The 24,639-nt window shown below is 28.7% G+C and overlaps 2 protein-coding genes across 2 annotated transcripts in view; both read left to right on the top strand.

The window, feature by feature from the left end:
• Positions 1-18,443, top strand: part of mspo (M-spondin) — a 161,411-nt gene extending 142,968 nt beyond the window's left edge. The window contains exons 3-7 of the mRNA XM_089222453.1: positions 770-874; positions 2,577-2,756; positions 3,327-3,496; positions 13,129-13,265; positions 16,739-18,443. Coding sequence (XP_089078579.1) covers positions 770-874; positions 2,577-2,756; positions 3,327-3,496; positions 13,129-13,265; positions 16,739-16,935 — 789 coding nt within the window. The 3' untranslated portion in view covers positions 16,936-18,443. The remainder of the gene's footprint in view (positions 1-769; positions 875-2,576; positions 2,757-3,326; positions 3,497-13,128; positions 13,266-16,738) is intronic.
• A 4,338-nt stretch (positions 18,444-22,781) lies between these two features.
• LOC149057052 (uncharacterized) lies at positions 22,782-24,639 on the top strand. The gene has a single exon (XM_089224447.1). It carries the CDS (start codon positions 23,255-23,257, stop codon positions 24,629-24,631), a length of 1,377 nt encoding a protein of 458 aa, XP_089080573.1. The 5' UTR covers positions 22,782-23,254; the 3' UTR covers positions 24,632-24,639.

Below are 24,639 nucleotides of genomic sequence, written 5' to 3'. Positions count from 1 at the left end.
ATGTGTTCATTTTTAAAATTATAATTATTATTATTTTTTTTTGTACATTACTATTATGTTTATATATTTTTAATAAAAGTCTTATTATATGATAAATTATGAATTGAACATTTATAATATTAAACATAGTAACCACTCAATGTTCTTAATATTAGTCTGCTATATAAAAAAATTGACCATTTAGTTTTTGATACTATAACTATTTTCTTTAAGTTTATATTGTTGTTAATTTGAAACATGAATTATATACATATTTAAATGGTCATTATAATTTTAATTAATTAATTAATTAAATTTTAACTAATTACTTATTATTATTACTTATTTATCATAGGGAATAAGAAAATAGTAGTGTCGTAACTGACCATAGGGACTTTTAAGTATAGTCCTTAAATGACCAATGGGACTTATTTGTCCCACTCCTTAAAAAAATATTAAAAAACCTCCAATTTTAAATTTCTTAATTTCTAAATTCATCAAAAAAATAATAATTTATAAAGGTGCAAAAAAAAAATCAAATTTCTATCACCATTTAATGTTGGTCTACAAAGGGTTAATAATTTTCCTCACTCACAATACAATGAATCTTATATTCAAACAAGTACCATTGAAATCATGCTTGAGCCCCTAGGACAAAAAACGTTCTACCTGGAATAATTTTAACTCATTTACGTCTAGACCGTTTAGTGTAGTATCTTAAATGTATATTGTATATAATATTACTAATTGTATTGACCATATTGTAAAATGCAAACGTTTATTTATTCAGGTGTCATTGATGTCTCGCATGATTCCATCTCCCGATTGGTTTATTGGTATTGATTCGTTTGATCTGTGCGTGAATGGTAACTGGCTCGACAGTATCACTATAGAGGTTAGTATTATTATTATCATGTTCATTATCAATAAACCAAGTATATCAAAACATAGTACAGAATATTTGTATTATTCTGAAAAATACGAATGTATCTACACATAACTAGAATTGTAGAATTTTCGGTTTATATATATAGCTGTAAATGCATACATACTCATTTGTGTTAGTAAAAAATAAAATTTCTGAAAAAGTAATGCCAATTTAATTTATTAAAAGGAAGGTATTAAATATATTTTATTTGAAATTCAATGTTTTTTACTATATAGAATTAAAAGAGGTACTATTATATCATTTAAATAAAACTACAAATAATAATTCATAATAATTAATTAATAGGTACCTACTAATGACTTATTATTATTATGCGTTAAAATCACTGAAAACATGTTATAAAATAAGTTCCATTGATTGATAAAAGAGCATACAGTTTTGGTAAACCGACAAATTGCATTGGGTACTACGTACATTCTTTAAACTCTACTTTACAGACTAAATAATATTGTTTTTAATATTTGTCAATTATCCTCTAAAAGTAAAACACGGTGTGTTCGCTCAATGATGTGTAACCCTTGCTGTGAATACAAAATAAATAAACTGTTTTAATCATATTCAAAAGCAAATCACGCATATTGAAACAAATATTTAATATTTAAGAATCTAAAATTTATATTTCGCTTAATTATAATTATCATATGCGCAACTAGGGTAAATTTTTTTTTTTTTTTTTTTTTTTTGGGGGGGGGGGCTTGAATTGTATAAGTCACAATAACCTGCAGAGACTTCGCCCCCGCACCCCCAAAAGCTTATAAACCGGATGGTTACTGACAAATAAATTCATATGATATTATGGTATTGCAATAATTAAGTTCATATTCAATAAAATACTATTAGCTGCGCCAAATTTATCAATAATTGTTTTTGTCTCCAAACTATTTGTTAGATCCCTTTCAATATTTATTATTGATAAATTGTCATTGTCGTCCTATGCCAAGTTTTTAATCTACGCATAGAAGTCATGGCTTTATTTGGGGGGAGGGGGGCTAAGCCCCCCTAGCCCCCACCTAATTGCACCTATGATAATTATTACGTTGTACATATGTTGTATAATAACATATTATGTTATTATTTGTATATTTGATATAATAATATTAATACATGGTTATAATATAGGTACGTATCCATCTAGATTTTTATTTTAAATTACTCATAAATCATAAGGTGTGCTAAATCAAAATATTTATTTATAAAAAATAATTAGCATACCTTGAATTATTTTTGGTTGGTAAGATTGTGTGACAAATACAATTTAAAAAATACTTAATATTTAGTTATTATTAATATAAATGAAAAGAAAAGAAGTAAAAAATGTATACAATATGTAAAATATGTGTATACTTTAATTTAACAAGAAAAAAAAGTATGTTTGTATAATATTCCTTTTTTTGCAGTTTAAGTGTGTAGGTAATTTTTTTCTGTTTCAGTAAAAATTATACATGGATATTATGTCTTAAACATAACATTAATTAAAACAATACCTTGTAATATTTTAATCATTTCAATTTTAAAATTTTTAGATATTAAACAATGGACTATTCTCCAATTATATTCACAAATTTATAAGTAGATCCAATATTGTTATAATATTGAAATGTTAAATGTAGATTATATTATATCTAATTGAATATAATTATTGATATAGGCTGATCCATTAGACGCGGGATGCGACAATGGATTCACGTTTACAGCGCCAAACTGGCCGACCGATCCACAGGGCATCGTATACCGAATAAAAAGCAACTATCCATCACACCCAGCCAGTTCTTTCTATTATCCACAGTTCAATCGGTTGCCGACCATAGCAACTTTTCAATTTATAAAAGTATTGTTCAATATTTTTTTGGATATACAAGGCAATCCAAGTGTCTACATTCATTATTTCAAAAACTTTTAACTTTTTTAAAAACAATTTGATGTCATTGTAACAACTCATAGTAGAAAAATTTCATCTTTTTGTTTTTTAAGTTTTTGAATAACAACCAACATTTTAATTTTATTAGTGTATATAGTTAATTAATATCGTATGTATTTAAAGTTTATATAAACAAAGTATAGTGAAATAATATTTTTTGCAGTATCCATTTTCCACTCAACTCCGCTCATCTAAACTTTTATACCTAACTTAATAATTATTGATTTGAAATTAGATTTTTATACATTGAAATAGTCTGTAAAATATTGAAACCTAATGTAATCTAATATTAAAAACTTAAAAAGATCATATACAATTTAATTTCTCATCAAATTATGTGAAAATAGTATTTTAATAAAGGTTAAAATATTTTGAAATAATAACAATTAAATAAATCATGCGTTATAGACATAATACGCTTTTATCTACAATCTTCTAAGTTTCTCATGATTTGTGTAATTTTTTCGTTAAATATTTTAGATTAAAGAATATGAACAGTCTTTGAACGGCAGAGGGCAAGCATCAGATCCTACAGTAAAAATTGAAGAGAGTGTGATTAAAGTTTTAAATGGTGAAAATGATAGCGATCGAGAAGTACAACTTGAAATAGAACAGCAAAGACGAGAACAAGAGTACAATAACTATAAAAGGTATACTTGCAAAGTCTAACGATTATAAAATATAGGCATAAATTGTGTCACCTTTTACTTAAACTTATAATAGGTACCTACTTATAAGTTATATAACTATAGTTATTATAGAAAAATTATGATATTAGGGGTTTAATAACTTATGTTGGTTTTTTAAATGATAAAATATAATAAGAAGTATTTTAATTATATATTGTGTACTGTTATATTGGTAACAATTTGTGAGCATAACATTAAATATTTAACCTAATAATATTATTTGTTGTGCACGTTACACTGTTCTAACTATGAACACTTGTAAAACTACAAGAAATTATAAACATAATAATATATTATGTAGTAATACCTAGCAAAAAAAACTTTAAATGGAATTACTTGCTAATTTTGTGAGTTATTATTTTTATCTCTTATAATTTTATTTTCTAAATAGGTACAGTTATAATAATATTATGACAATATGTTACCGTATAGTTTTACCATTATACAAGAAATATCAGCTTGGAATTTACTAGTTTATTGTAATATTTTTATTAAATTATAAAATATATAATACAATTTTTTAGAGCGTCAGTTAAAGTTAATATCACCCGAGGTTGTCCCGATATAAGAATAACAATTTTATTGCACTGCCCATACGCGTTTCCTGATTCATTTTGCATAAACAGGATGAACAAGGAAAAGTTAACTGAACTACATTTTCCACAATTTGGTCTAATAAGTTAGGACTTATGAATCCAATGTAATGGATTTCAAAATAAATGAATTTTAGGTTTTAGCTGAACCATAAATGTATTAATTTTACAGTGATGTGTATATGAGTGTTTTTGTCTATATTAGGGATGGCAAACCTTAACACCGCGTGCTCAAAATTACCTTTTATTTATTTCTTTTTTTTTTAGAGGGTGCCATGAATTTTTTTAAAAAATATTAAATATTAAATGTATTTATATTTTGTTATATTATAATTTGATTGTATAATTAATGTATTAGTATAAAAAGGTTAGTTTAGGTACATAATAATATTGCTTTGCTAATTATTTATTTTGATGTGATTTATGTTGTTGAACACTTGATGCCAATTCGTTGATATTTAGTTTATAATTAATAACTTTTAATAAAGTACATACTGCACTGCATTCATCAGTTAGTCGATTTCTTAAATCAGATTTTATAAAATTCATTTCTGAAAATACTGACTCACATGAATAATTTGTAGAAAAAATAAACAAAATAGCATATGCTACTATTTTTAAAGTGGAATAATCTTTTGGAATTTCATTCCACAATTTCAAAATTTCGTCCCCTATGTTAACGATCAATTTACCTATCACCCCATCACGCTGAATTTCTTCTAACTAATTTCTCAGTTTAACAAATTTTTCTTCCCATATGGTACTCAGTCGAATACCATATGGAAATTTTTACTATTATGTTATTAATATATAATAGTAAACATTTTTGCGTGCCATGGATTTGCCATCCCTGATCTATATAGTGCAGGGGTGGCCAACATGTATATGTCCATTAGCCACATGTATAAATACAATGATAGTAAGAGCCAAATTTTTATAAATAAATTTTATAATTTTGTAATTTTTTCATATTTTATCGTTGATAAGTAAATATTGGTTTTTTTTTTTATATAAAACTTAAGTCGCATACGACGGCTGGTACCGAATTTCGTTCCGGACCACATATGGCTCAAAAACTGAAGTCCGAATTCCGTCCTATAATTATGATAGTAACTATTCTAACTAAGGTGTAATGTTTAAAAATGTAGAATTCAAAAAAAACAGCCTTATGTCTAATTATCTTATTTTTTTTTTTTTTACTGAAAAGAAATGAAAATGAAATTATTATTTTTTAGATTTTTTGAAGTAGGCTAGTAAAAATTTAGACGAAACCTAACACACAAACTGGTGTCAAGTTACGGTCTTCGGCTTATGATTATAAATGTAAAACATATATTTGACAATGTGCCAACTGTATCTAATTACCTTAGTTAATATATTTATTAGCCGGTACAGAATTCGAACCTAGTCGCTTCGCCCCCGGGACGGAATTCGGATATTTTCAGCAGCCCGGGATGGAATTCGACAATTACCCATACTACTAGTATATGATGTGAACTGCAAGTTGGCTACTTTAGATATAGTGTATATACAGTGTTGAATTTAGGGTTTTTTAGTTCTATATTGATGATAAAGATCTTTAGGTAATAATCATGAACATCATGGTCCACAAATTCAATGAATTCCCACGATTTACTAATCCAAGTACGATTTTATTATGATTGAGGAAAATGAGCACAACAATTCAATGTAGATCTATATACGAAAAATTCGTCCCTTACATAACAATATTTAATGTATTGGATTTTAGAGGGAAATTGCACAATAATTATCCACCATTTGGCTCCAAACATGAAATATTTACCTTGCTATTTTAAAACTATATTTATTTATATATAAATTATACAATCGAAATTATTGGTTCACTCTCTTAAAAATATACATCATATACACAAAAAATGTTTATCTTGTGGCAAGATTCTGCTTTTTTCCAAACTTTTCTATAACCGGGAAGGAATAATTATTTGAACTAAATGTGCTCGAAATTTAAAATTTAAACCTTTATTTTATTTCTATTTTTATAATCGTTCAAGTTTACAATCACGAGCTATACATTTTAAACGCTTTATAAATTTTTAAAAACTAAATCATTTGTAAATTTTCAATTAAATAAATGTTGTCAAAATTTGAATTTTAAGTGGTTATAAAAAAAATTACATGTCTATAAATTTTTAATATTTTTCAAATGCTATATTATATCAACTTATGGGGAACTTGTATTTACTTTTCAAGTTTTTTGAACCAATAAATAAAATTTTATTGATATTTATAGAATAAAAAACTAAAAAAAGATGACTTTAAATAACATAAACATTTTGTAATAGTTTGAAAATTGTATCAACTATACGAATTGATAAAACAAAAGTTTGGTGTTAATTTCAAGTTTCTACAGTTATTGGTTTTTGAATAACAAGGAAATAAGTTAAAAAGTGGTAGGCCAGGCTACGAGAGGTGCTCGAACAGACATTTTGAGATTTACGATAGAAATTTATGTTTACCTACACATGGTTGCTATTAGTGATGGTTATTATGTATCTATTCTACATATATAGCTAAACCCGTGCACTTTGTAGCCTGTTAAAAATACTACCACTTATATACTTTACTTATGTGTGAAATTCATTACCTGTGATTATGCTAGCAGTATATTTTTATACAATATATAAATATGCTGATTAATAATCTTACAACGATATTCAATTTAGTTTATTATTAGGTATGTAATTTTATTCATTTTATCGAGGAATGTCTGACAGTTCGAGTATTCAATTGAACTAGCTGAATATTACCCGTCGCTGCCGGGTTACGGTAAAAAAAAACAAATAGTTGAATAATTATATATAATAAATAAATATAAAGGATTTATCATGTATACATTTATTACATTAAATTAAATTACAAAAATACATTTATCATGTATACATCGTTAGAATAATGTGCAATTAATGTATAAGAAAAATATATAATGAAAAAAACAAATAAATAAATAGCAACAAAATTGATAAACAAATGAATTTCAACAAATTTGGGTATTATTATTATTATTATAGAATTTATTTATAAACTATATTCATTGTATCTTTTTTATTGTTTGGTATTATTTGTATTTTTAACTTTTCAAAAGATCTAACTCTGGACATGGCAACATAAAGTTGACCATGGCTAAACATAGGTTGGGGTAAATACAATCCTACTTTATCCAATGTTTGACCCTGCGCTTTGTTTATTGTCATAGCAAAAGCTATTCTTATCGGAAATTGACGTTTGGTGAATGAAAAGGGAAGAGCAGAATCTGACGGGATCAAATCAATTCTAGGCAATAAAATACGATGACCAGTTATAGATTCCAAGTCTAAAGAATGATTGTACATTTTTCGTACAATAAATTGTGTGCCATTCATTACATTGGAGGTGACATTTAAATTTCTCAAGAGTATTACAATAGTACCTTTCTTTAGAACCAAACTGTGCGGTGGTACACCACTTAAATGTAAACTATCTAAAAATTCTGTAGGAAACAAAAAATCGTCACAGTCTTTCGACACTGTATTTAAACTTAAATACGTATTTTCTTTCCCTGGTAACATATTGACAATTGAGTTATATTTTATAATATATTTTAGTTTTATTTCATCACAATGTTCATTTTTTAGGTGCAAGAATTGCAAATTGTGAAAAAATAAACATAATTTCTAAATTAAAAATAATATTTCCAAATACATCTTTTATTATATTTTTTAATAATAACGATAATTTCAATAGAATATTCGTCCTAATCAGGATTTATTAGTGGATATTCACCATTTCTAATTTGTAACAAAAACTTGGAAAATTCCATTTCATTTTGGTTTACTCTCATATTTCTAAATAGTTTAAGAATTTTAAAATGTGGCCAAATCGGAGAATGTTTTATGCAGTTTTGTATTGTAAGCTGTCTAAAGCCATGCGGGACAACTGGTAAAACTTGTCTAAAATCTCCTCCTAAGACAATAACTTTCCCACCAAAGAAAACGTCGTTTTCCATTATATCTTTTAATAATCGATTGAAAACCATTAACACACACGCACTTGCCATAGGCGCTTCGTCCCAAATAATAAGTTTTGATTTTCGAATAGTTGATGCCTCTTTGCTATTTACCTTCAATGATGAAACTGAAGTATCTGTCAATATCAAAGGTAATTTAAATCGGCTATGTAGTGTGTGACATCCGGGTAACAACATTGCTGCTATTCCAGTCCAAGCAACTGGAATTACATCATAACCCATTTCTATACAATTGTTAATGAGACATTTATAGACGAATGTTTTCCCTGTACCACCAGGTCCATCAATGAAATATGCGTTAGGAACACTTGTATTTTCTAGGTTCACACATTTCATAATGGTGCTTATAATATCACGCTGTTCTTGATTTGCACTGTCAATTAAATCATGTTGAATTTATAATGGTAATGTATCTTGTTGATTTGATTCGCTGTCTATAATAGCAGCATCATATTCTGGGAAACCGATTGATTTCAATGTCTGACCATGCAATTTTAATGTTAATGAAATATCTGATAAGGTTTTCGCATAAGCAATAATGACATTTGAAACTTGTATTAAGTCTTCATTCATTGCGTCTTTAAATGTTTCCCATAAAACGTTATTGTCATAAGGTCTCTAAAAAATACATATATATGCAAACATTTGCCGAATTTTCTTTGGCATTTTAAAAATGGAAACTTCACTTAAACAACGATACCACTCTGAATCATCTGATAGCAAATTTCGATGTTTAGCTGCCTCTTTGAAGGTAGGAAATGTTATACCATTATATTGTTCTAATGTCTTAGAATGATTTAGCACCAATAACATGGAGTAGAAGTAATCTTAGATAATACCGTTCACCATCAGAAGGCGATACATGGTACATTCTGCCAATGACTGACTGATATTTAACTCGTTTTTTCCATTGCTTCCCATTCCAAACATAATGCATAGGTGTTTCGGGATAACTATATGAACTTTTAGTTTGTTTATGGTTATTTAAATTTAACCATCCTATTAGTGTAGTACTTTTCAACTCTGCGTGCATTAATGCTTCTGCTGCATTATCATTGGTGAAATGCACTTGTTGTTGATCGGGTAAATGTACGGCGAGACGTACTACAGTTTGTGATTGCTCATGCATATTGTATGAAAATATTCTATAAGCTGCTTCACATGATCCAACGTATCTGGTGTTTAAATAAGTGGTCACTTCATTATGATTCACTGATGTTTGGTCGACAGTTACTTGGAGATTAGCGCAGTCATGACCTTTATAAATATATTTATGTAAGTATTTAACACTGTGGACACTTGCACAAATTTCAACATTAATATGAGCTTCAAAATACTTTAACAAAAAGGGATTATTAGGGACAACGTATCTGTTATCAATATCAATACATTTTCCGTTAACTGTTTTACTTATTGTTCGGCCATTATCTCTTCTCATACACACAGGATATCCTTTGTAGTTTTCTTTTGTAACACTTGAAAACTGTTTAGGAAATTCTTTTTTACACTTGCCATTCTCCATGCAAACATTATTTAAATTTAGACTCCCGCAAGGTTCATGTATATTATGATTTTTTACTAAATTATACAATGTACTATCATGATTTGGATTAGGGATTTCTGCGGACACAACTCTATCAATATCCTAAACATCTATAAACTCACAATGATCCTCAAGGCCTACTAACAAATGAACGTGAGGTAATCCTCTTTTTTGAAATTCTATTGTATAAATGTAAGTTTTCACATCACCAAATATTTTTTTTGTTTTTATTATTTTTAATAAGTGTTTAACTTTTGCATGAAACACACGAACAACAATATCGGGTCTGTTATTTGCTGTTTCATATAAATGAATGCTTGTAGTAATCTCTGACCACGAAACATTACAGGTAAATGTAATGAACAAATCTGGTTTACCAATTTTCCTTACTATTGCCATGGCATCTTGGTAATTCTGTACCATATTTCAAGGACTTCCAATAAACGAAGAAGGCAATACGACCAACTTTCCCACTCTAAAATTGGCTTCGTTTGCCGTTGCTCGTATAGCGTCTGCTAAGTCAGAATATGTGTCTACTCTTAATTTTGATTGCTGATTTCTAATATATTTCAGTCTATCACCTTCAATACGACAATAATAATCAACGATCGGTTGTTGAGTCAGTTTGCCTGCGCTCAGTACTGGATTAAAATTACCACACGGGGGAGTACCTTTTTATTGCCATTCGAAAACATACATTACATATTCACGCATGGAAATGTTGCATCTTTTGGCAGTTTTACTTTTACCATTATATTACATATTTATATACCAGCCTGGTTCACCGTACGGCCATATTAAAACGTAAGTCATAGGGTCACAGTGCATGCTGTCGTAATCAATTCTTTGTATATCTCCTTTTTTTGGGTAAACTGATATATGTCTATGTGAAGGAGGTGCACCATCTGAAGATTCAAATACTGCTGCTACAAGTATTTCAGAAACTGTTGGGTCGTTGTCCCTACGGATATCTTCTCTAGGTTCATGATAAAATCACATAATCATATTAATAGTAGTTGAACTCCCACCATGAACCGTTAGTTCATGCATTTGTTTGTACTATTTAGCATATGGATTCATGTTAGATAATACATTGTGTAATTTATCAAGTAAAAATGTTTGGACTTATTTTCACCAACACACAAATCAAATATTTCATTAGGTAAACGACTCTCCAGTAAAGATATTTTTCCATTACCACAACATAAACTGAAATGCCCTCTAGTCGTTTTTTCACACTCAAAGTGCAACGAATGACAATGCTCGCATTTAAATGTGAAATTACCCAAATTATAGGGAGTAACGTGAACTATATTATGTGATAAAGTGCATTTATAAAATAATTTAAACAATAATACACAGTGATTCCGAGTTTCTTTATGCTATTTTCTTTCTCGTCTTCCAGTTTAAAAATGTGTTTTACGCTTACTATTAGTGTTTGCAGTTATTTCTTTAGGTAACATAAATTAATTTTGAATATTCATATTATTACCAAAAACTAAAACACTATAATGTCCTGCGTCACCATTGTCAGAAAATAATAAATTACACATTATAGCACCAAAACCATAATCTACAAATGCATTAAGATCATTAGATCTATACACACGAAATGTATGACTTGAATAAAGTCGACTAATGCATTCAAGTTAGACGTGACCAGCATACTCGCCATCTAGGCTCATCAAATGATTGTAATCATTAGAATTATAAATAGGTACCTAAATAGGTAGTCTATACGAAAGCTCACCAATGACAAATTCTTTGTACACATCCCAATTATTTACCACCAAGTTACCACCACTCTTAATCGAATATTTCGATGTTCTTCTTGCGTGCCGAATATTAAATATAAAAATCACGAAAATCACGAAAATTCGCAAATTATTTTAACTCTTTGAGGGGCAGGCACTACCCATGAAATAAAACCCTTCAGGGGCAGTAAATGATATCATAATATTTTAAAGTTTTTTTTTGTAAAAACTGTTTCTTATTAACTACCTAAAGTCAAAACTACTATAAAAATAATTTTAAGTTAACAAATTTTTCAGGAAAAGCCTGGAAAAAGGTGGTTACCTGTACTAACCACCGCCAAAAATGTTCAACGAATTTGTATAACATATATCATAATATTATACTCTAAAAACTAATAAATTCTTTCATATTAGATAATTTTAAGTATTATTAATAACACATATTTTATATCACAGATTTATATATCATAATATTAATCAAGTATAACAAAATATTTCTTTTATCATAACTAGAATTTTACCTACATTTACTTACTTGATAATACAATATGTTTTAAACTTTCTGATTTACATAAAAATGTTTACAAACATCATATTATATCCTCACTTTCACTACCACTTGGTATGTCTTGTAATAAAACTAACTGTATGTCATCATCAGTTAACTTAGACATGATAAATTAGACTTAAAGAAGAGTACAAGAGACTATATTATAGGAATAATCAATAAATACTTTATAGGTATAAAATAAAATAAAATTGTTTTGAGATGCGCGGTGGTTACTGTTGTTGACCACTTACAAAACGATAATATTAATTCTTATTATATGAATTGATATTAAAATTGGTTATGATAACAAGTATAATATTTAATAATTAATATGAATAAACAATAATAATGGAAGAAACGAAAAAAAAAATAATAGAAAAACCATATTTACAATAATTTATAGAAGTGTAAAAATAAATACGTTTATCACTACATTCAGAATAATAATACTGTTCACCAACAAACGAAAAAAAAAATTGAACAACAGCACCATCTAGTGTTTTATTCATACAACAAATGTGTTTATGTGGTCATAGTTGCTAACCACCGCCAAAAAAATAATAAAAATACTTATAGAAGTGGTTAGTTCTACTAACCACTGCCCCTTAAGTGCCATGAAGTATGTGGTTAGTTAGCTAACCACCACCCCTCAAAGAGTTAAACCAGAAATTCATAAAAAATGTTCTTTTTAAATCTAAGATTTGAAAATTTTTAATAATCTATAATATATCCTAGACAGATAAATCGTCTTCGCTCAGAATCGTTTTTCGTATACAATGATATAATATCATTAGATTCAAATTTAATTCTATCCATTACAGTAACCCACTTGTAACCTACTGTACAGCAGAGCGGCATCCACGACTTATCTGCCTTTTTTTTTTTTGAGGGTTTGTAACAATTTTGGAGGTGGTAGATTTAACCTCTATTAGTACTACCTTTACCAATATCACGAAGATTTAATTTAGAAACCATTAGTAGTGAACTTAAATTGATTGTAATTATAAAATTATATAATAAACAACTTGAGTTAAAATTGTATTATTATAATAAACTAATTACTGCTTGCAGTAATTAAAAACATAATAATTTAAAGTTCATTTTTCAGTATTGATGATGATAAAGTATCGGTTTCCAACGTCACGTCATCCATATCAATAACAAAAGATAATAAAGAAGCGTTGATGAACAGCATTTTGGACAACTATCATGTTCAAAAGCATAAGAAAACTCATAAAAAATCAAGTGATTAATTCGTATTTATTTTTAGTTACTAAAACTGAGTAATCAGTAACTACTATACTAATTATTATAGTACTATACCAGACCACCAGGCCCTTGGATGGCAAACCTTTTGAACACTGCGTGCTCAAAATTACCTTTTATTTCTTTCTTTTTTTTTTTAGAGGGTGCCATGAAAATTTTTTTTTAAATATTAAATATTAAAACTATTTATATTTTGTTATATTATAATTTGATTATATAATTAATGTATTAGTATAAAAATGTTAGTTTAGGTACATAATAATAATTATAATAATATTGCTTTGTTAATTATTTATTTTGATGTGATTTATGTTATTGAACACTTGATGCCAATTCGTTGAAATCTTTACTATTATATTAATATATAATAGTTAACATTTTCGCGTGCCAACTCAGGCACGCGTGCCATGGATTTGCCATCCGTGTACTACCTACCTTTACTGTTCTACTATTTTTTTTCAAGTTAAATTTTTCACCATCATAAGATTATATTATATATTTAATAACTAGTTTATTTTTTACAATCTCACCAAGTTCATTTTTTTCCTGATAGAAACTACATTAAAGTTTATATAAAAAAAAAAAAACTGAAAAACATTAATAAGAAATAGTAGGTATCATGAATGATGTTATAGTTATTTATAATAAGTTTTTTTCATTGGATATACCTTGTCCATTTCCTTATATAATGTATTATTTTTATCGTATAAATTTGTATTTAAGTGATTATACTTTTAGGAAATATAAGTTTATTATGTTTTGACATAGACTTAACAAATTTGGATAGATAAATATATCTTTTTAACTGACACATATATTTTAATTTATACTTACATATATGTATATTCTATTTATCTATTAACTTAATTTAATGAGTTAAAAAAAATATCTAACTGGCTGATTCTTGAACTAGTGATTATTTTTTGATCATTTTACTTGAATGCATTTCTAATAAACTCAAAATAGTAGTAGTAGTAGTAGTAGTAGTAGTATAAGTAGTATTATAATATAGTTTTCAAAATAAAATAGAAACATATACATATGGTATATACCTAAATATATATACATATATATAAGAAAAATTACAAAGATTTGCAACTCTATAGATATCTCAATACAAAATACCGTGAGTTTTTTATCCGAGCTCTAATAAAATCAAATTTTATTGTTCAGGGTACCTGGTACATAACATACCTTTGGCTTAAAACTATTATTTAGCTATATATTGTTTCCTCTTTTTCTTTACTAAATATGTCATTCTTGATGAATCCTTGGGGCTTGGACTAAATTCTAATTTTCACATAATTTCAGCATCATGTTCACTAAATTGTTCAAATTAACGTTCTGTCTCGGTTGTTCATACCATGCATCAGATACAAAAATGGTATGGTGTTATTCACTGGTTGAGCACAATTCCATAACTATGAGGGATCTAACTTGTCAAATCTGCAATGATAGGATAACGGGTAGGATATAGGTTTAGTATTTTGTATTAAAATATGATTAGATAATTATGATTGATAAAAGGAAGAATTCTTATATTATTAATAATATTTTATTGTTTTATTCAACACTATTTATTGCATTAATACAAATTGAATCTGGTATAACATATTTATTTTGTTGTTAAGATATTCGAAGGATTTAAGGTTATAACTAGATGATTTAAGATTTTTATTTATAGTAACTCCAACATTAGAAAAAAATATATTTAATACATTACAAATTTCGTTTTTTTAAATCCTGGATGAATAGTGAGGAACGTATTAATTTTACAATGATGTATGTTTTTTTTTTGTGTCTGCCATCACGTTTTGGAGTAGAATAATGCTTTGATTTTTGACTTCAGCCCCTCATTGAAAAGTAAATTCAACTAGTTGGTACTTTGGGGAGTCAAAAGTAAAAAATGTCTAGTAATTTTCAAAAGCGTCAGGAAAACCCTTAAAAAAGTAACAAAAAAACGGGAATTTGTACTAATAATCAGTTTTCGACAAAATCGATTTTCTTATTTCGAGAAACGTGTGAAAACACTTTTATAATTAAATCAATTTTATATCACCACGTTCCTATTGTTGAATAGGATGCTTGCTTTTGATGTTAATGGCTTATTAGTTTTAGCCATAGTTTAATATACTTATTATCAAGGCTAGGATTTGTATGCAACAGCATGTTTTTTTTGCGACTTCTGATTATTGATTTTGTCAGTAATGTCCACAAATCACCTCATGATGAGATGAATGGTGTTGTTTTTATTTTGCATGTTTTTGCATATTTTGGATAAAATGCATATTAATGCATATATTGAATAAAATGAATATTATTGCATATTTCGATTATAAGAATGCGAAAAATGCATGTTTTATAGTATATTTCGTAATTAATATTTATAATTTAATATTAATATTTTTTGTAATCGCTTAGCAATAATTATTTTTTAATAAAATGCAAATTAATAAAAAAAAAATATTAATATTTCATATTTAATTCTAGCTCTACTGATTAAAGTATAAAACTTGGTTTGTTTGTCAAACAAAAATTTTATTTTTATTAATACAATCCTATGGTACAATAGGTATGCGATTAAAGATTGAATAGTTTGACGGAGAAAGATAAACACAATTAATAAAAGTATGTCGGTCAATATAAAATCTAAGATAGAAATTAAAATGCATATTTTTGCATATTTTGGTAAATAAAATGCATATTTTACAATTTTTTATTGCATACAAATCATAGCCCTGCTTATTATATATCACAATTGCGTGATATCTCGTACATATTTTATAGGTACGTAACAATATATTCTACGGCATTCAACTCTGTAAATCTTTTTCTAACCATCCAACACTCCAAACCATATAGCATGGTTGACCTCACTACACTCTTGTAAAATTTATCTTTCCGCCTCATTGGAATTCTCTTATCACATAACACCCGCGCTTCTCTCCATTTCAGCCACCAACACTTAATTATGTGTTTTAAATTCATGCCAAAGCCCCCGTCCTTTTGTGCAAAAGATCCTAAGTATTCAAAGCTATCAACTTCACCTATCACATCACCACATATCGTCATTGGTCTCCTTATTCCTTAAACTTTTTGGTCTCTTCCTCAAAATTCATACTGTTTATAGGTACTTTGCTTATTTCTATTAATCATAAATTCTTTTCCTTCAAGAGCTAACTTTGACTCATATGTAGAGAATAATGAAATAGGCCGATCGTTTCGATACGATACAGATATGGTGCGTTGTTAAATCAGTAGTGAGTATACTAAAATATAAATATAAATGATAAGAGTTAACATTTGTATAAACCAAAAACAATGTTGATTGGAAAATTATACATATTTACAAGATACATTAATCCCTAAACATAACAGACATCTAATTTTTTTTTAATTTTAATTTTTTTATACAAAAATTGTATTTTCATATTTCCATTCCTTTTATGCAGGGTACCGGGATTGCCGGTTAGGTGTCTGGTCTGAATGGAGCGCATGCAGCGTATCGTGTGGCATCGGCGAAATGCAGAGGCGTAGAGAGGTGATAAAACACCCAAGAGGAGCAGGACGGCAGTGTCCACCATTGTTGCAGACCAAATGGTGTGGGAGCGCCAAAGACTGTCCTCCTCAAACACATTTTGAGTGGTAATAATATTAATTATAATAATATATTCAATAGTATAATATTGTATATGTTATTATAATAGTATATATTGTCTACCATAAATCAATTATCAACAATCATTTAATTTTATAAAAAAACACTATCTTCTGTTTTGAACGGTGATCAAAAACTGGTCCCGAAATCTCCTATCTTCATAATTTCCTCGATTCCAAATAACATAAATTGCATACAATATATAGGACTATAGGTATTATTATATATTTATATTTATTTTTATTTAAAAAGCTACAATAATTTGACACTCGTTCCAATAATGAAATCGTATCACTACCGTCATTCATTGCCCACTTTTTCTACATGATCATTTTTTTAAGTTTTGTCTCATTATTTTTAACTACAAAATTGTAAGATTTGCTGTAAAATATTTACTTGTATAGATAAGCTATATTTGTATTTAATGATATGTAGATCAATTTATTAATATATCTAAATATTATATTATTATGTTTTCAACAATACCTATATGTATGTTAAGACATGTATTTTATATATTTTTTCCATATAAGTGGTTTGATTATAAACTATAATTAAGATAAATATGTTTTTCGCATAAAATTTGACATTATTGTATAAGTTTTTATGAGAACCAAAATGTAACCAGGTACAATATGTTTCATCATTGTAGTATTAAATGTTCCGCACTCCCTTGTATTTTTTTGTTTTTTTTTTGTTTAATGATACACCAATAATAAAGCCGTACCTAATATTATATTAAAATAAGCAAGACAATTATTAGATTTGTAAAATATGTTAAAAATTGATTCACTATGTAAATTGTATCAATAACTTAGCTTAGCTTTAGAATTTTATGTTTAATTATATTTTTAGTATACCATGTTTATTATGGCTAAAATAATTGTATTTTGTATAACTTCAGCATATTATGTGCTCGTAATATCATAGATAATAAAATGGTAAGATGAAATTTATTTGTTCAAATACTGTATTGATAATCATACCATACAATTTAAATAATAATTTTAATTTATATCTGGATTTGTAAGAAAAAATGTATTTAGGTACCTAATTGTATATCATAGTAAAACAAACATAATATAGTGAATTACAGTATTACAATTTGTGAATAATTACAGAAAAAGATAGTCATTTTAATTTAATTTTACGTTCAGAAATTGTGGTTATATTTATAATTGTTCATAATTTGTAGTTATTTTCTTTTTCTAATATTAAAATTGGTTTCCATACATTAATAATATATTGTTACAATAATATTATTTATGATTTAAAATGTATACGATAACGGTATACGTTTTATATTATAACATCAATATATATAATAATATAGTATTTATCATCTTATATAATACGAGTATAATTCCATAAAGGTATAACGTTTTTAAAAATCGGTATATTCTTATTTTACATTTTTTGTTGTCGAGGTATCTCTGAACACGAGAGAAACTGTTTTTTTAATAATATGATATCCACATCCAGCATAATCATCATTAAACCAAATATTTATATGTATTCTCTTAGAGATTAATAATGAGGTAAATTATTTAAAAAATTACTAAAAATGTCTATAATCATCCAATACAAAATGTGGTTTCTCAAACTATACTTTTGTTTTATATTTCCAGTGTTTCTATGTATTTACAAAATGATTTAGGATTAAAACAATTATAAGTTTGTTAAATTTTTGGGCCAATGATTGAGGCATATATAAGGTTAGGTTAGGTTATTATTATTATCGCGAAAGCAGTTCCCGCGGCGTCGTCGGTTCAACCAGCAAACAAAAAAAAAAAAGGTAAGGTTAGGTTCCACCAACCACGCCTTCTTCAATTCCTCATCATGGCACCACGAGAGGGACGACGATTACGGAATCGGTGACAGAACGAGAAACAAGAGCGGCGGACTTCGGTCGACTCTAGAAGCCATAAGGAGGAGCTTTTGCAGTCGGCAATCCAAAACAACAACAGGCGAAAAAAACTTGTAATTGTATTGTAATTGAAAACGTAACTGTCAAATGTAATTGTAGTCCTGTAATGAACGGGGGTAAGTCGGGGTATTGTCCCGTCTGCCCCCCACGTATGTATAAATATTGTTTTCTTTCAATAAACGATGGTGGCGTCGCGGAAGCAATGCGAAAGCAGTTCCCGCGGCGTCGTCGGTTCAAACAGAAAAAAATTAAGGTTAGGTTAGGTTATTAGGTGCGCATAAATCAGGAGATCTTACATCGAGTTGGTTCCTAATAGAGACGTCAAGAAATTGGAATGAAGAACAATTGGTATTCTGGGCATCCCCATAAATATTTCTAAGGGAGGGGAAAAAATTATTTTAAAAATAAATTAAGACTTTTTAAATGTCGTCTTAAGTCATTTGAATTGAACAAAACATAGTTTTTATATTTTTTTGGTTAATTATACATAGTTTTACATCCGAAACACGTTTAAAAAATAAATTTGGGTAAATACTAAAAATAAAAAATTTTGGAAGAAAGGGTTAAAAGTCCGAAAATCTTCGTCTAAAATCATTTGTGTTGAACAAAATATTCTTTTTATATTTTTATCGTTAATAATGCATAGTTTTACATCTAAAACACGTTTGAACAATACATTTGGGTGAATATTAAAAATAAAAAATTTTGGAAAAAAGGGTTAAAAGTCCGAAAATCTTCGTCTAAAATCATTTGTATTTAACAAAACATTCAACATTTTAAATATTTTTTTGGTTAATTATATATAGTTTTAAATCTAAAACAAGTTTGAACAATACATTTGGGTGAATATTAAAAATTAAAAAATTTTGGGAGAAAGGGTTAAAAGTCTGCTAAATATCGTCTAAAGTCATTTGTATTAAACAAAGCATACTTTTTATATTTTTTTGGTTAATTATACATAGTTTTACATCTAAAACAAGTTTGAACAATACATTTGGGTGAATATTAAAAATACAAAATGTTGGGAGAAAATGTGATGAGTTTGCTAAATGTCATCTTAAGTCACTTGTATTTAGCAAAACATTCAAAATTTTTTATATTTTTTTGGTTCACTATACATAGTTATAAATCTAAAACAATTTTGAACATAGATTTGGGTGAATATTAAAAATTAAAAAATGTTGGGAGAAAGGGTTAAAAGTCTGCTAAATGACACAATTAATTTAGTAATATCTGATGCAGCTAAATGTCATAGTAAAGTATTGAATTTTTTTGACACAGTTCAAGCAATTTTTAATTGTTTTGCTAGTAGTGCGCCAAGATGGGCACTTTTAGCATTTGGACATGATATTTCTATAAAAATACATACAAAGGTTCTAAAAAAAGTGTGCCCTACTAGGTGGGAAGCTCGACATGATGCAATATTTTCCTTGAAAGAACGTTACATACTCGTAGATGTACTTAAATCGTTGACTCACATTATTCTTACTAGTAAGTAAACATCAGAAAAAATATTAGCCAGTGGATTAAAAAAAAAAGTTGGAAACATTTGTATTTATTTTGATTCTATGTATGTGAGAACCAATTCTACGTTCTTTACGTATAGTATCAAAACGGCTACAAAATATAAACATGGATTTGGAAGCAGCTTCAAACATGATACTGATGGCTGTGAAATCAACTCAAGATATTAGAGGCAAGAGACAATTACCAGCATATTTTAATTATAGCAAAAGAATTATGTAAAAAATGGAATATACCAGTCACATAAACGAACGTAAAAAACAAGCTGTAAAATATTTTGATGAAATAGATGATTATCGTAGACTTAATACTAATGAAGATATTTTAAAGTTCAAATTTTTTCCCCTGTTATGGACTCTGTTTTATCACAACATGTAGCTTCATTTAAAGGAACACATGAAGTAGTTGAAATTTTTTCATATTTAAATCCTACTTCTTTTTTATCAAAAACTGAAAAAGAAGTTTTCAATGCATCATATGACTTCATATTAAAGTATAGTAATGATATCAGCACAGATTTTACCCGACAATTATTAAGTTTAAGAACTAGTTTACAAAAACATCAACTTAAAACTATTAAGAGTTTGGCTATTATATTGTTGAAAATGATTTATCCATTGTATTTCCAGATGTTTTAAGCGCACGTGTAATATTTATAATCATACCTATTACAGTCACAGAAGCAGAACGTTCTTTTTCTAAATTAAAAATAATAAAAAATTATTTGAGAAACTCTGTGAGTCAAAATAGACTACGTAATATTGCAGTATTAAACATAGAAAGAGAAAGAACAAAATATGAAATAAATATATCACAAATAATTAATAACTTTGTTAATACCAAATCAAAAAAAAAAAACTTTTTGAAATAAATGTATTTAAGTATTAAAAACTATTTATAATATTGTTGATTTTTATTTTTGATCTATTTCAAACTTTTTATATTTGTTTCCTTCCATTTTAGCACAAATGCACAATATAGAGAATACAGTCATTAGTCATTTTTATATTTTAATTATTAATGATTTCGATTGACTCGATTTATGTTATACTAGCATACATTATTAATACTTTATATCTAAGGGGTATTATAGGTATGGAAATAGTGAGTGTAATGTGTATTTCATAATAATTTACCTTATAATTAAGGTAGGTACTAATATTTCGTGATTTTAGGTTATTTAATATTTCAATATGTATTTAATAAATAATTAAGTGCTCTGTCGAAATTTTTTTTTTAAGTGACCTCAAATTGGTGGTCGCACCCAGGCCTCCTGAGACTTAGATCCGGCATTGATTCCGACCAAATATGTTAAAAATATTGAAGCGACTAATCACTTATGGCGGATAATATATTATAAGGAAGCACTCAGGGACATAATTAAGGAGGGATGAGGGGGATAGATCCTCCCCAAAACTTTTATTTTACTGATTATATTTGGTGGAGTAAATTACTGTATGAGGCTTACAAATTTTGCTAAAACATAAAATCCTCCACCCCCAAACCAAATTCCTAATTATGCCACTGGAAGCCCTAAGCACTAATTTGGCTGTGCAATCTTGCCATACGCCTATAGCATTTTATAATATTGTTAGATTGTAGCTCATTTATTTTTAATTAATAAATTTAATATTTACAGTAGAACCTCTCTAATCCGTCACCTTCGAGACGGGGGTGTGGTCGGAACGCTAAAAAGGTCAGATGATCAGAATATACAGAACATTTTTATTTACATATTACATACAAGATTATATTAGAAATTTATTCGTATTATATTTTACATTACTTATACTCCGGCCCAGGAGAGAGCGACCGTCAGAACGCGTCCGTCGCTGCGCATCGGTTCCCCTTCCCATACACCGCACCATAACGATCGTCAGCTGTCGTAAACTGGTCGGAAACAATCGCCGATAGGCGCCGTTAACATTCGTGTATACGTAGCGATTACTAGCGACAGCTGTAACAGTGTGACAACAATACTATATTTGTTTTCATTAGAAGCGTTTTATACGACTATTTTTTATAGTTATAACGTATTTTTTCGTGCTCTTTTTTAAGTATTTTTTTTTGTCATCAACATGGAGAAACATGTAACTCCACCAAAAAAAAATCGCATAACATATTATAACCCGCTGTATACACGTTGCCTTGTAGTGGGAACGGCACCACGGTGGTAGAAAATTCGGCCGGCAGACGTCGCGAGCGTCAGTATCGATGCGCGGAATAAGGTCGCTCTCTCCTGGGCCGGAGTATAGAAAAAAAGTCAGTCATAGATTTTTGTTTATAGTGCGGCCAGCGAAACTAGGCGGGTGATCGCCGCGCGCCTGGTGGCTGTTTTCATGTGAACCAGGGATTCTAAAAGTATTGCTTATTAAATGAATAGCTGATGCAGTTGTGTTTCAGCTGTTTTATAAAAAATTTTGGGTGTCCTTACAACACAAATATTTTATTAGCGTATAAGCATTGAACACTATATAATGTAGTGTTCCATGGTATGAGGTACATCGTTTATACAATATATATAATATAATAATATGGGTACTACATACTGCCGAGGGTGAGGGTAACCGTCTAGCGCGCCGTTTTTCTATTGAAACTGGACATCTGGCACTGGAGACCACATTCCATTGACTTTATTGTACCTATTGTAATTTTATTGAAACCAAATTGTGTACAAGAACCATTTTTTTCTTCATAATGTGTTAGTCTTCGATCCTCTGCCCTTCGTGTATCTGTTGATTGCTATCGTTTAAGTTTAATGTGATTTTTTTACACGGCTGTTTTAATATTTTACAATATTTGAATTTTTTTTTGTGTTTGTTTTTTTTACTGATCGTTTGTGTAAATTATTTTTTCAAAATGTCAATTAGACCCGATATACATTCCCAAACGAAAAAAACAATATACAACGTATATACATTTTTTAAAACCTTAGCCAACTGCAAAGATAAGCCGGAATTAGCAGATTATTTTCGACAATCACAGGAGAGGACGGCCGAAGCTTGTGCGGTGAGTCTGAGAACTGTACAACGGATATGTCATGAAAGTAAAGTAACTGGAAATCGAGAAGAACTATTATGTGTCGGAAGTTCTAATGACCTTAAATTTCAATCGCCACGAAAAAAATACTGTCGCGAGAAATCTGTCACTGAACTTGATGATTTTGACAATGAAGTGGTCAGAAGAGTTGTCCATAGCTTTTACGACAAAGGTGAATTTCCAACGAGTGCTAAAATATTATCGGAACTGCGTGAAAAATTAAATTACCGTGGATCAAAATCGTCGGTAAAAATAATTTTAAAACAACTTCATTTTAAGTACAAAAAATGTAACGACGGTCGCAAATTCTTGATGGAACGGTCCGATATAGTAGCTGCGCGCGTTAAATTTCTTAGAAAAATGAACGAGTTTCGTAGGAACGGTGATACTCGGCCGGTAATCTACTTAGATGAAACCTGGGTTAATCAAAATCATACGCGTGGACGTATTTGGCAAAATGAAGAAAATACGGAAGGCTTAAAAGTACCTACAGACAAAGGCAGCCGCCTCATAGTATGCCACGCCGGATCTCCTTCCTTCGGATTCATTAAAGAATCAAAACTTATTTTTCGATGTAATTCTGGTGACAAGGATTATCATTCACAAATGAACGTCACAATTTTTGAAAGTTGGTTTTCACAAATGTTACTTAACTTAGAAGAGCCGAGTATTATTGTCATGGATAACGCTTCATATCACTCTTCTTTGGCCGAGAACTATCCGAAGTCCAACAGTAGAAAGTCAGATGTTCAACAGTGGTTACGGGATAAAAATATAGATTTTTCTCCTGTAGAAACACTTGACGAGTTACGGGAAAAGGTGAAACTTTCGATGCCACGCGGAAAAAAATATAAACTGGATGAACTAACTTCCGAAATGGGTCATGAAGTGGTAAGGCTTCCCCCTTACCACTGTCAGTATAACCCAATAGAACTTATTTGGGCGCAAGTTAAAGGCAGAGTGGCTGAAAAAAATTCAACTTTCAAAATTGCAGATGTCGAGAAACTTGTGCATAAAGAGATCGATGCAGTTACTTCGAACGATTGGGCCAAATGTGGTGAGCATTGCGTCAAGATCCAGGAAGAGGACTACGTCAAGGCGGGACTAAGGGATGAGATATTAGAACCAATAATATTGACCATTAATCCTGACGAAAGCAGCTCAAGTGAAGATGAAGACGACAGCTGTGAGGACTAGAATATTTC

This window comes from Diuraphis noxia, unplaced genomic scaffold, assembly GCF_037042655.1.
Source record: "Diuraphis noxia isolate RWA-SAM2 unplaced genomic scaffold, SU_Dnox_SAM2 contig0003, whole genome shotgun sequence".
Taxonomy (NCBI): Eukaryota; Metazoa; Arthropoda; class Insecta; order Hemiptera; family Aphididae; genus Diuraphis; species Diuraphis noxia.
Note: the sequence above shows the minus strand (reverse complement) of the source record. Positions and strands in the feature narration are given on the sequence as shown.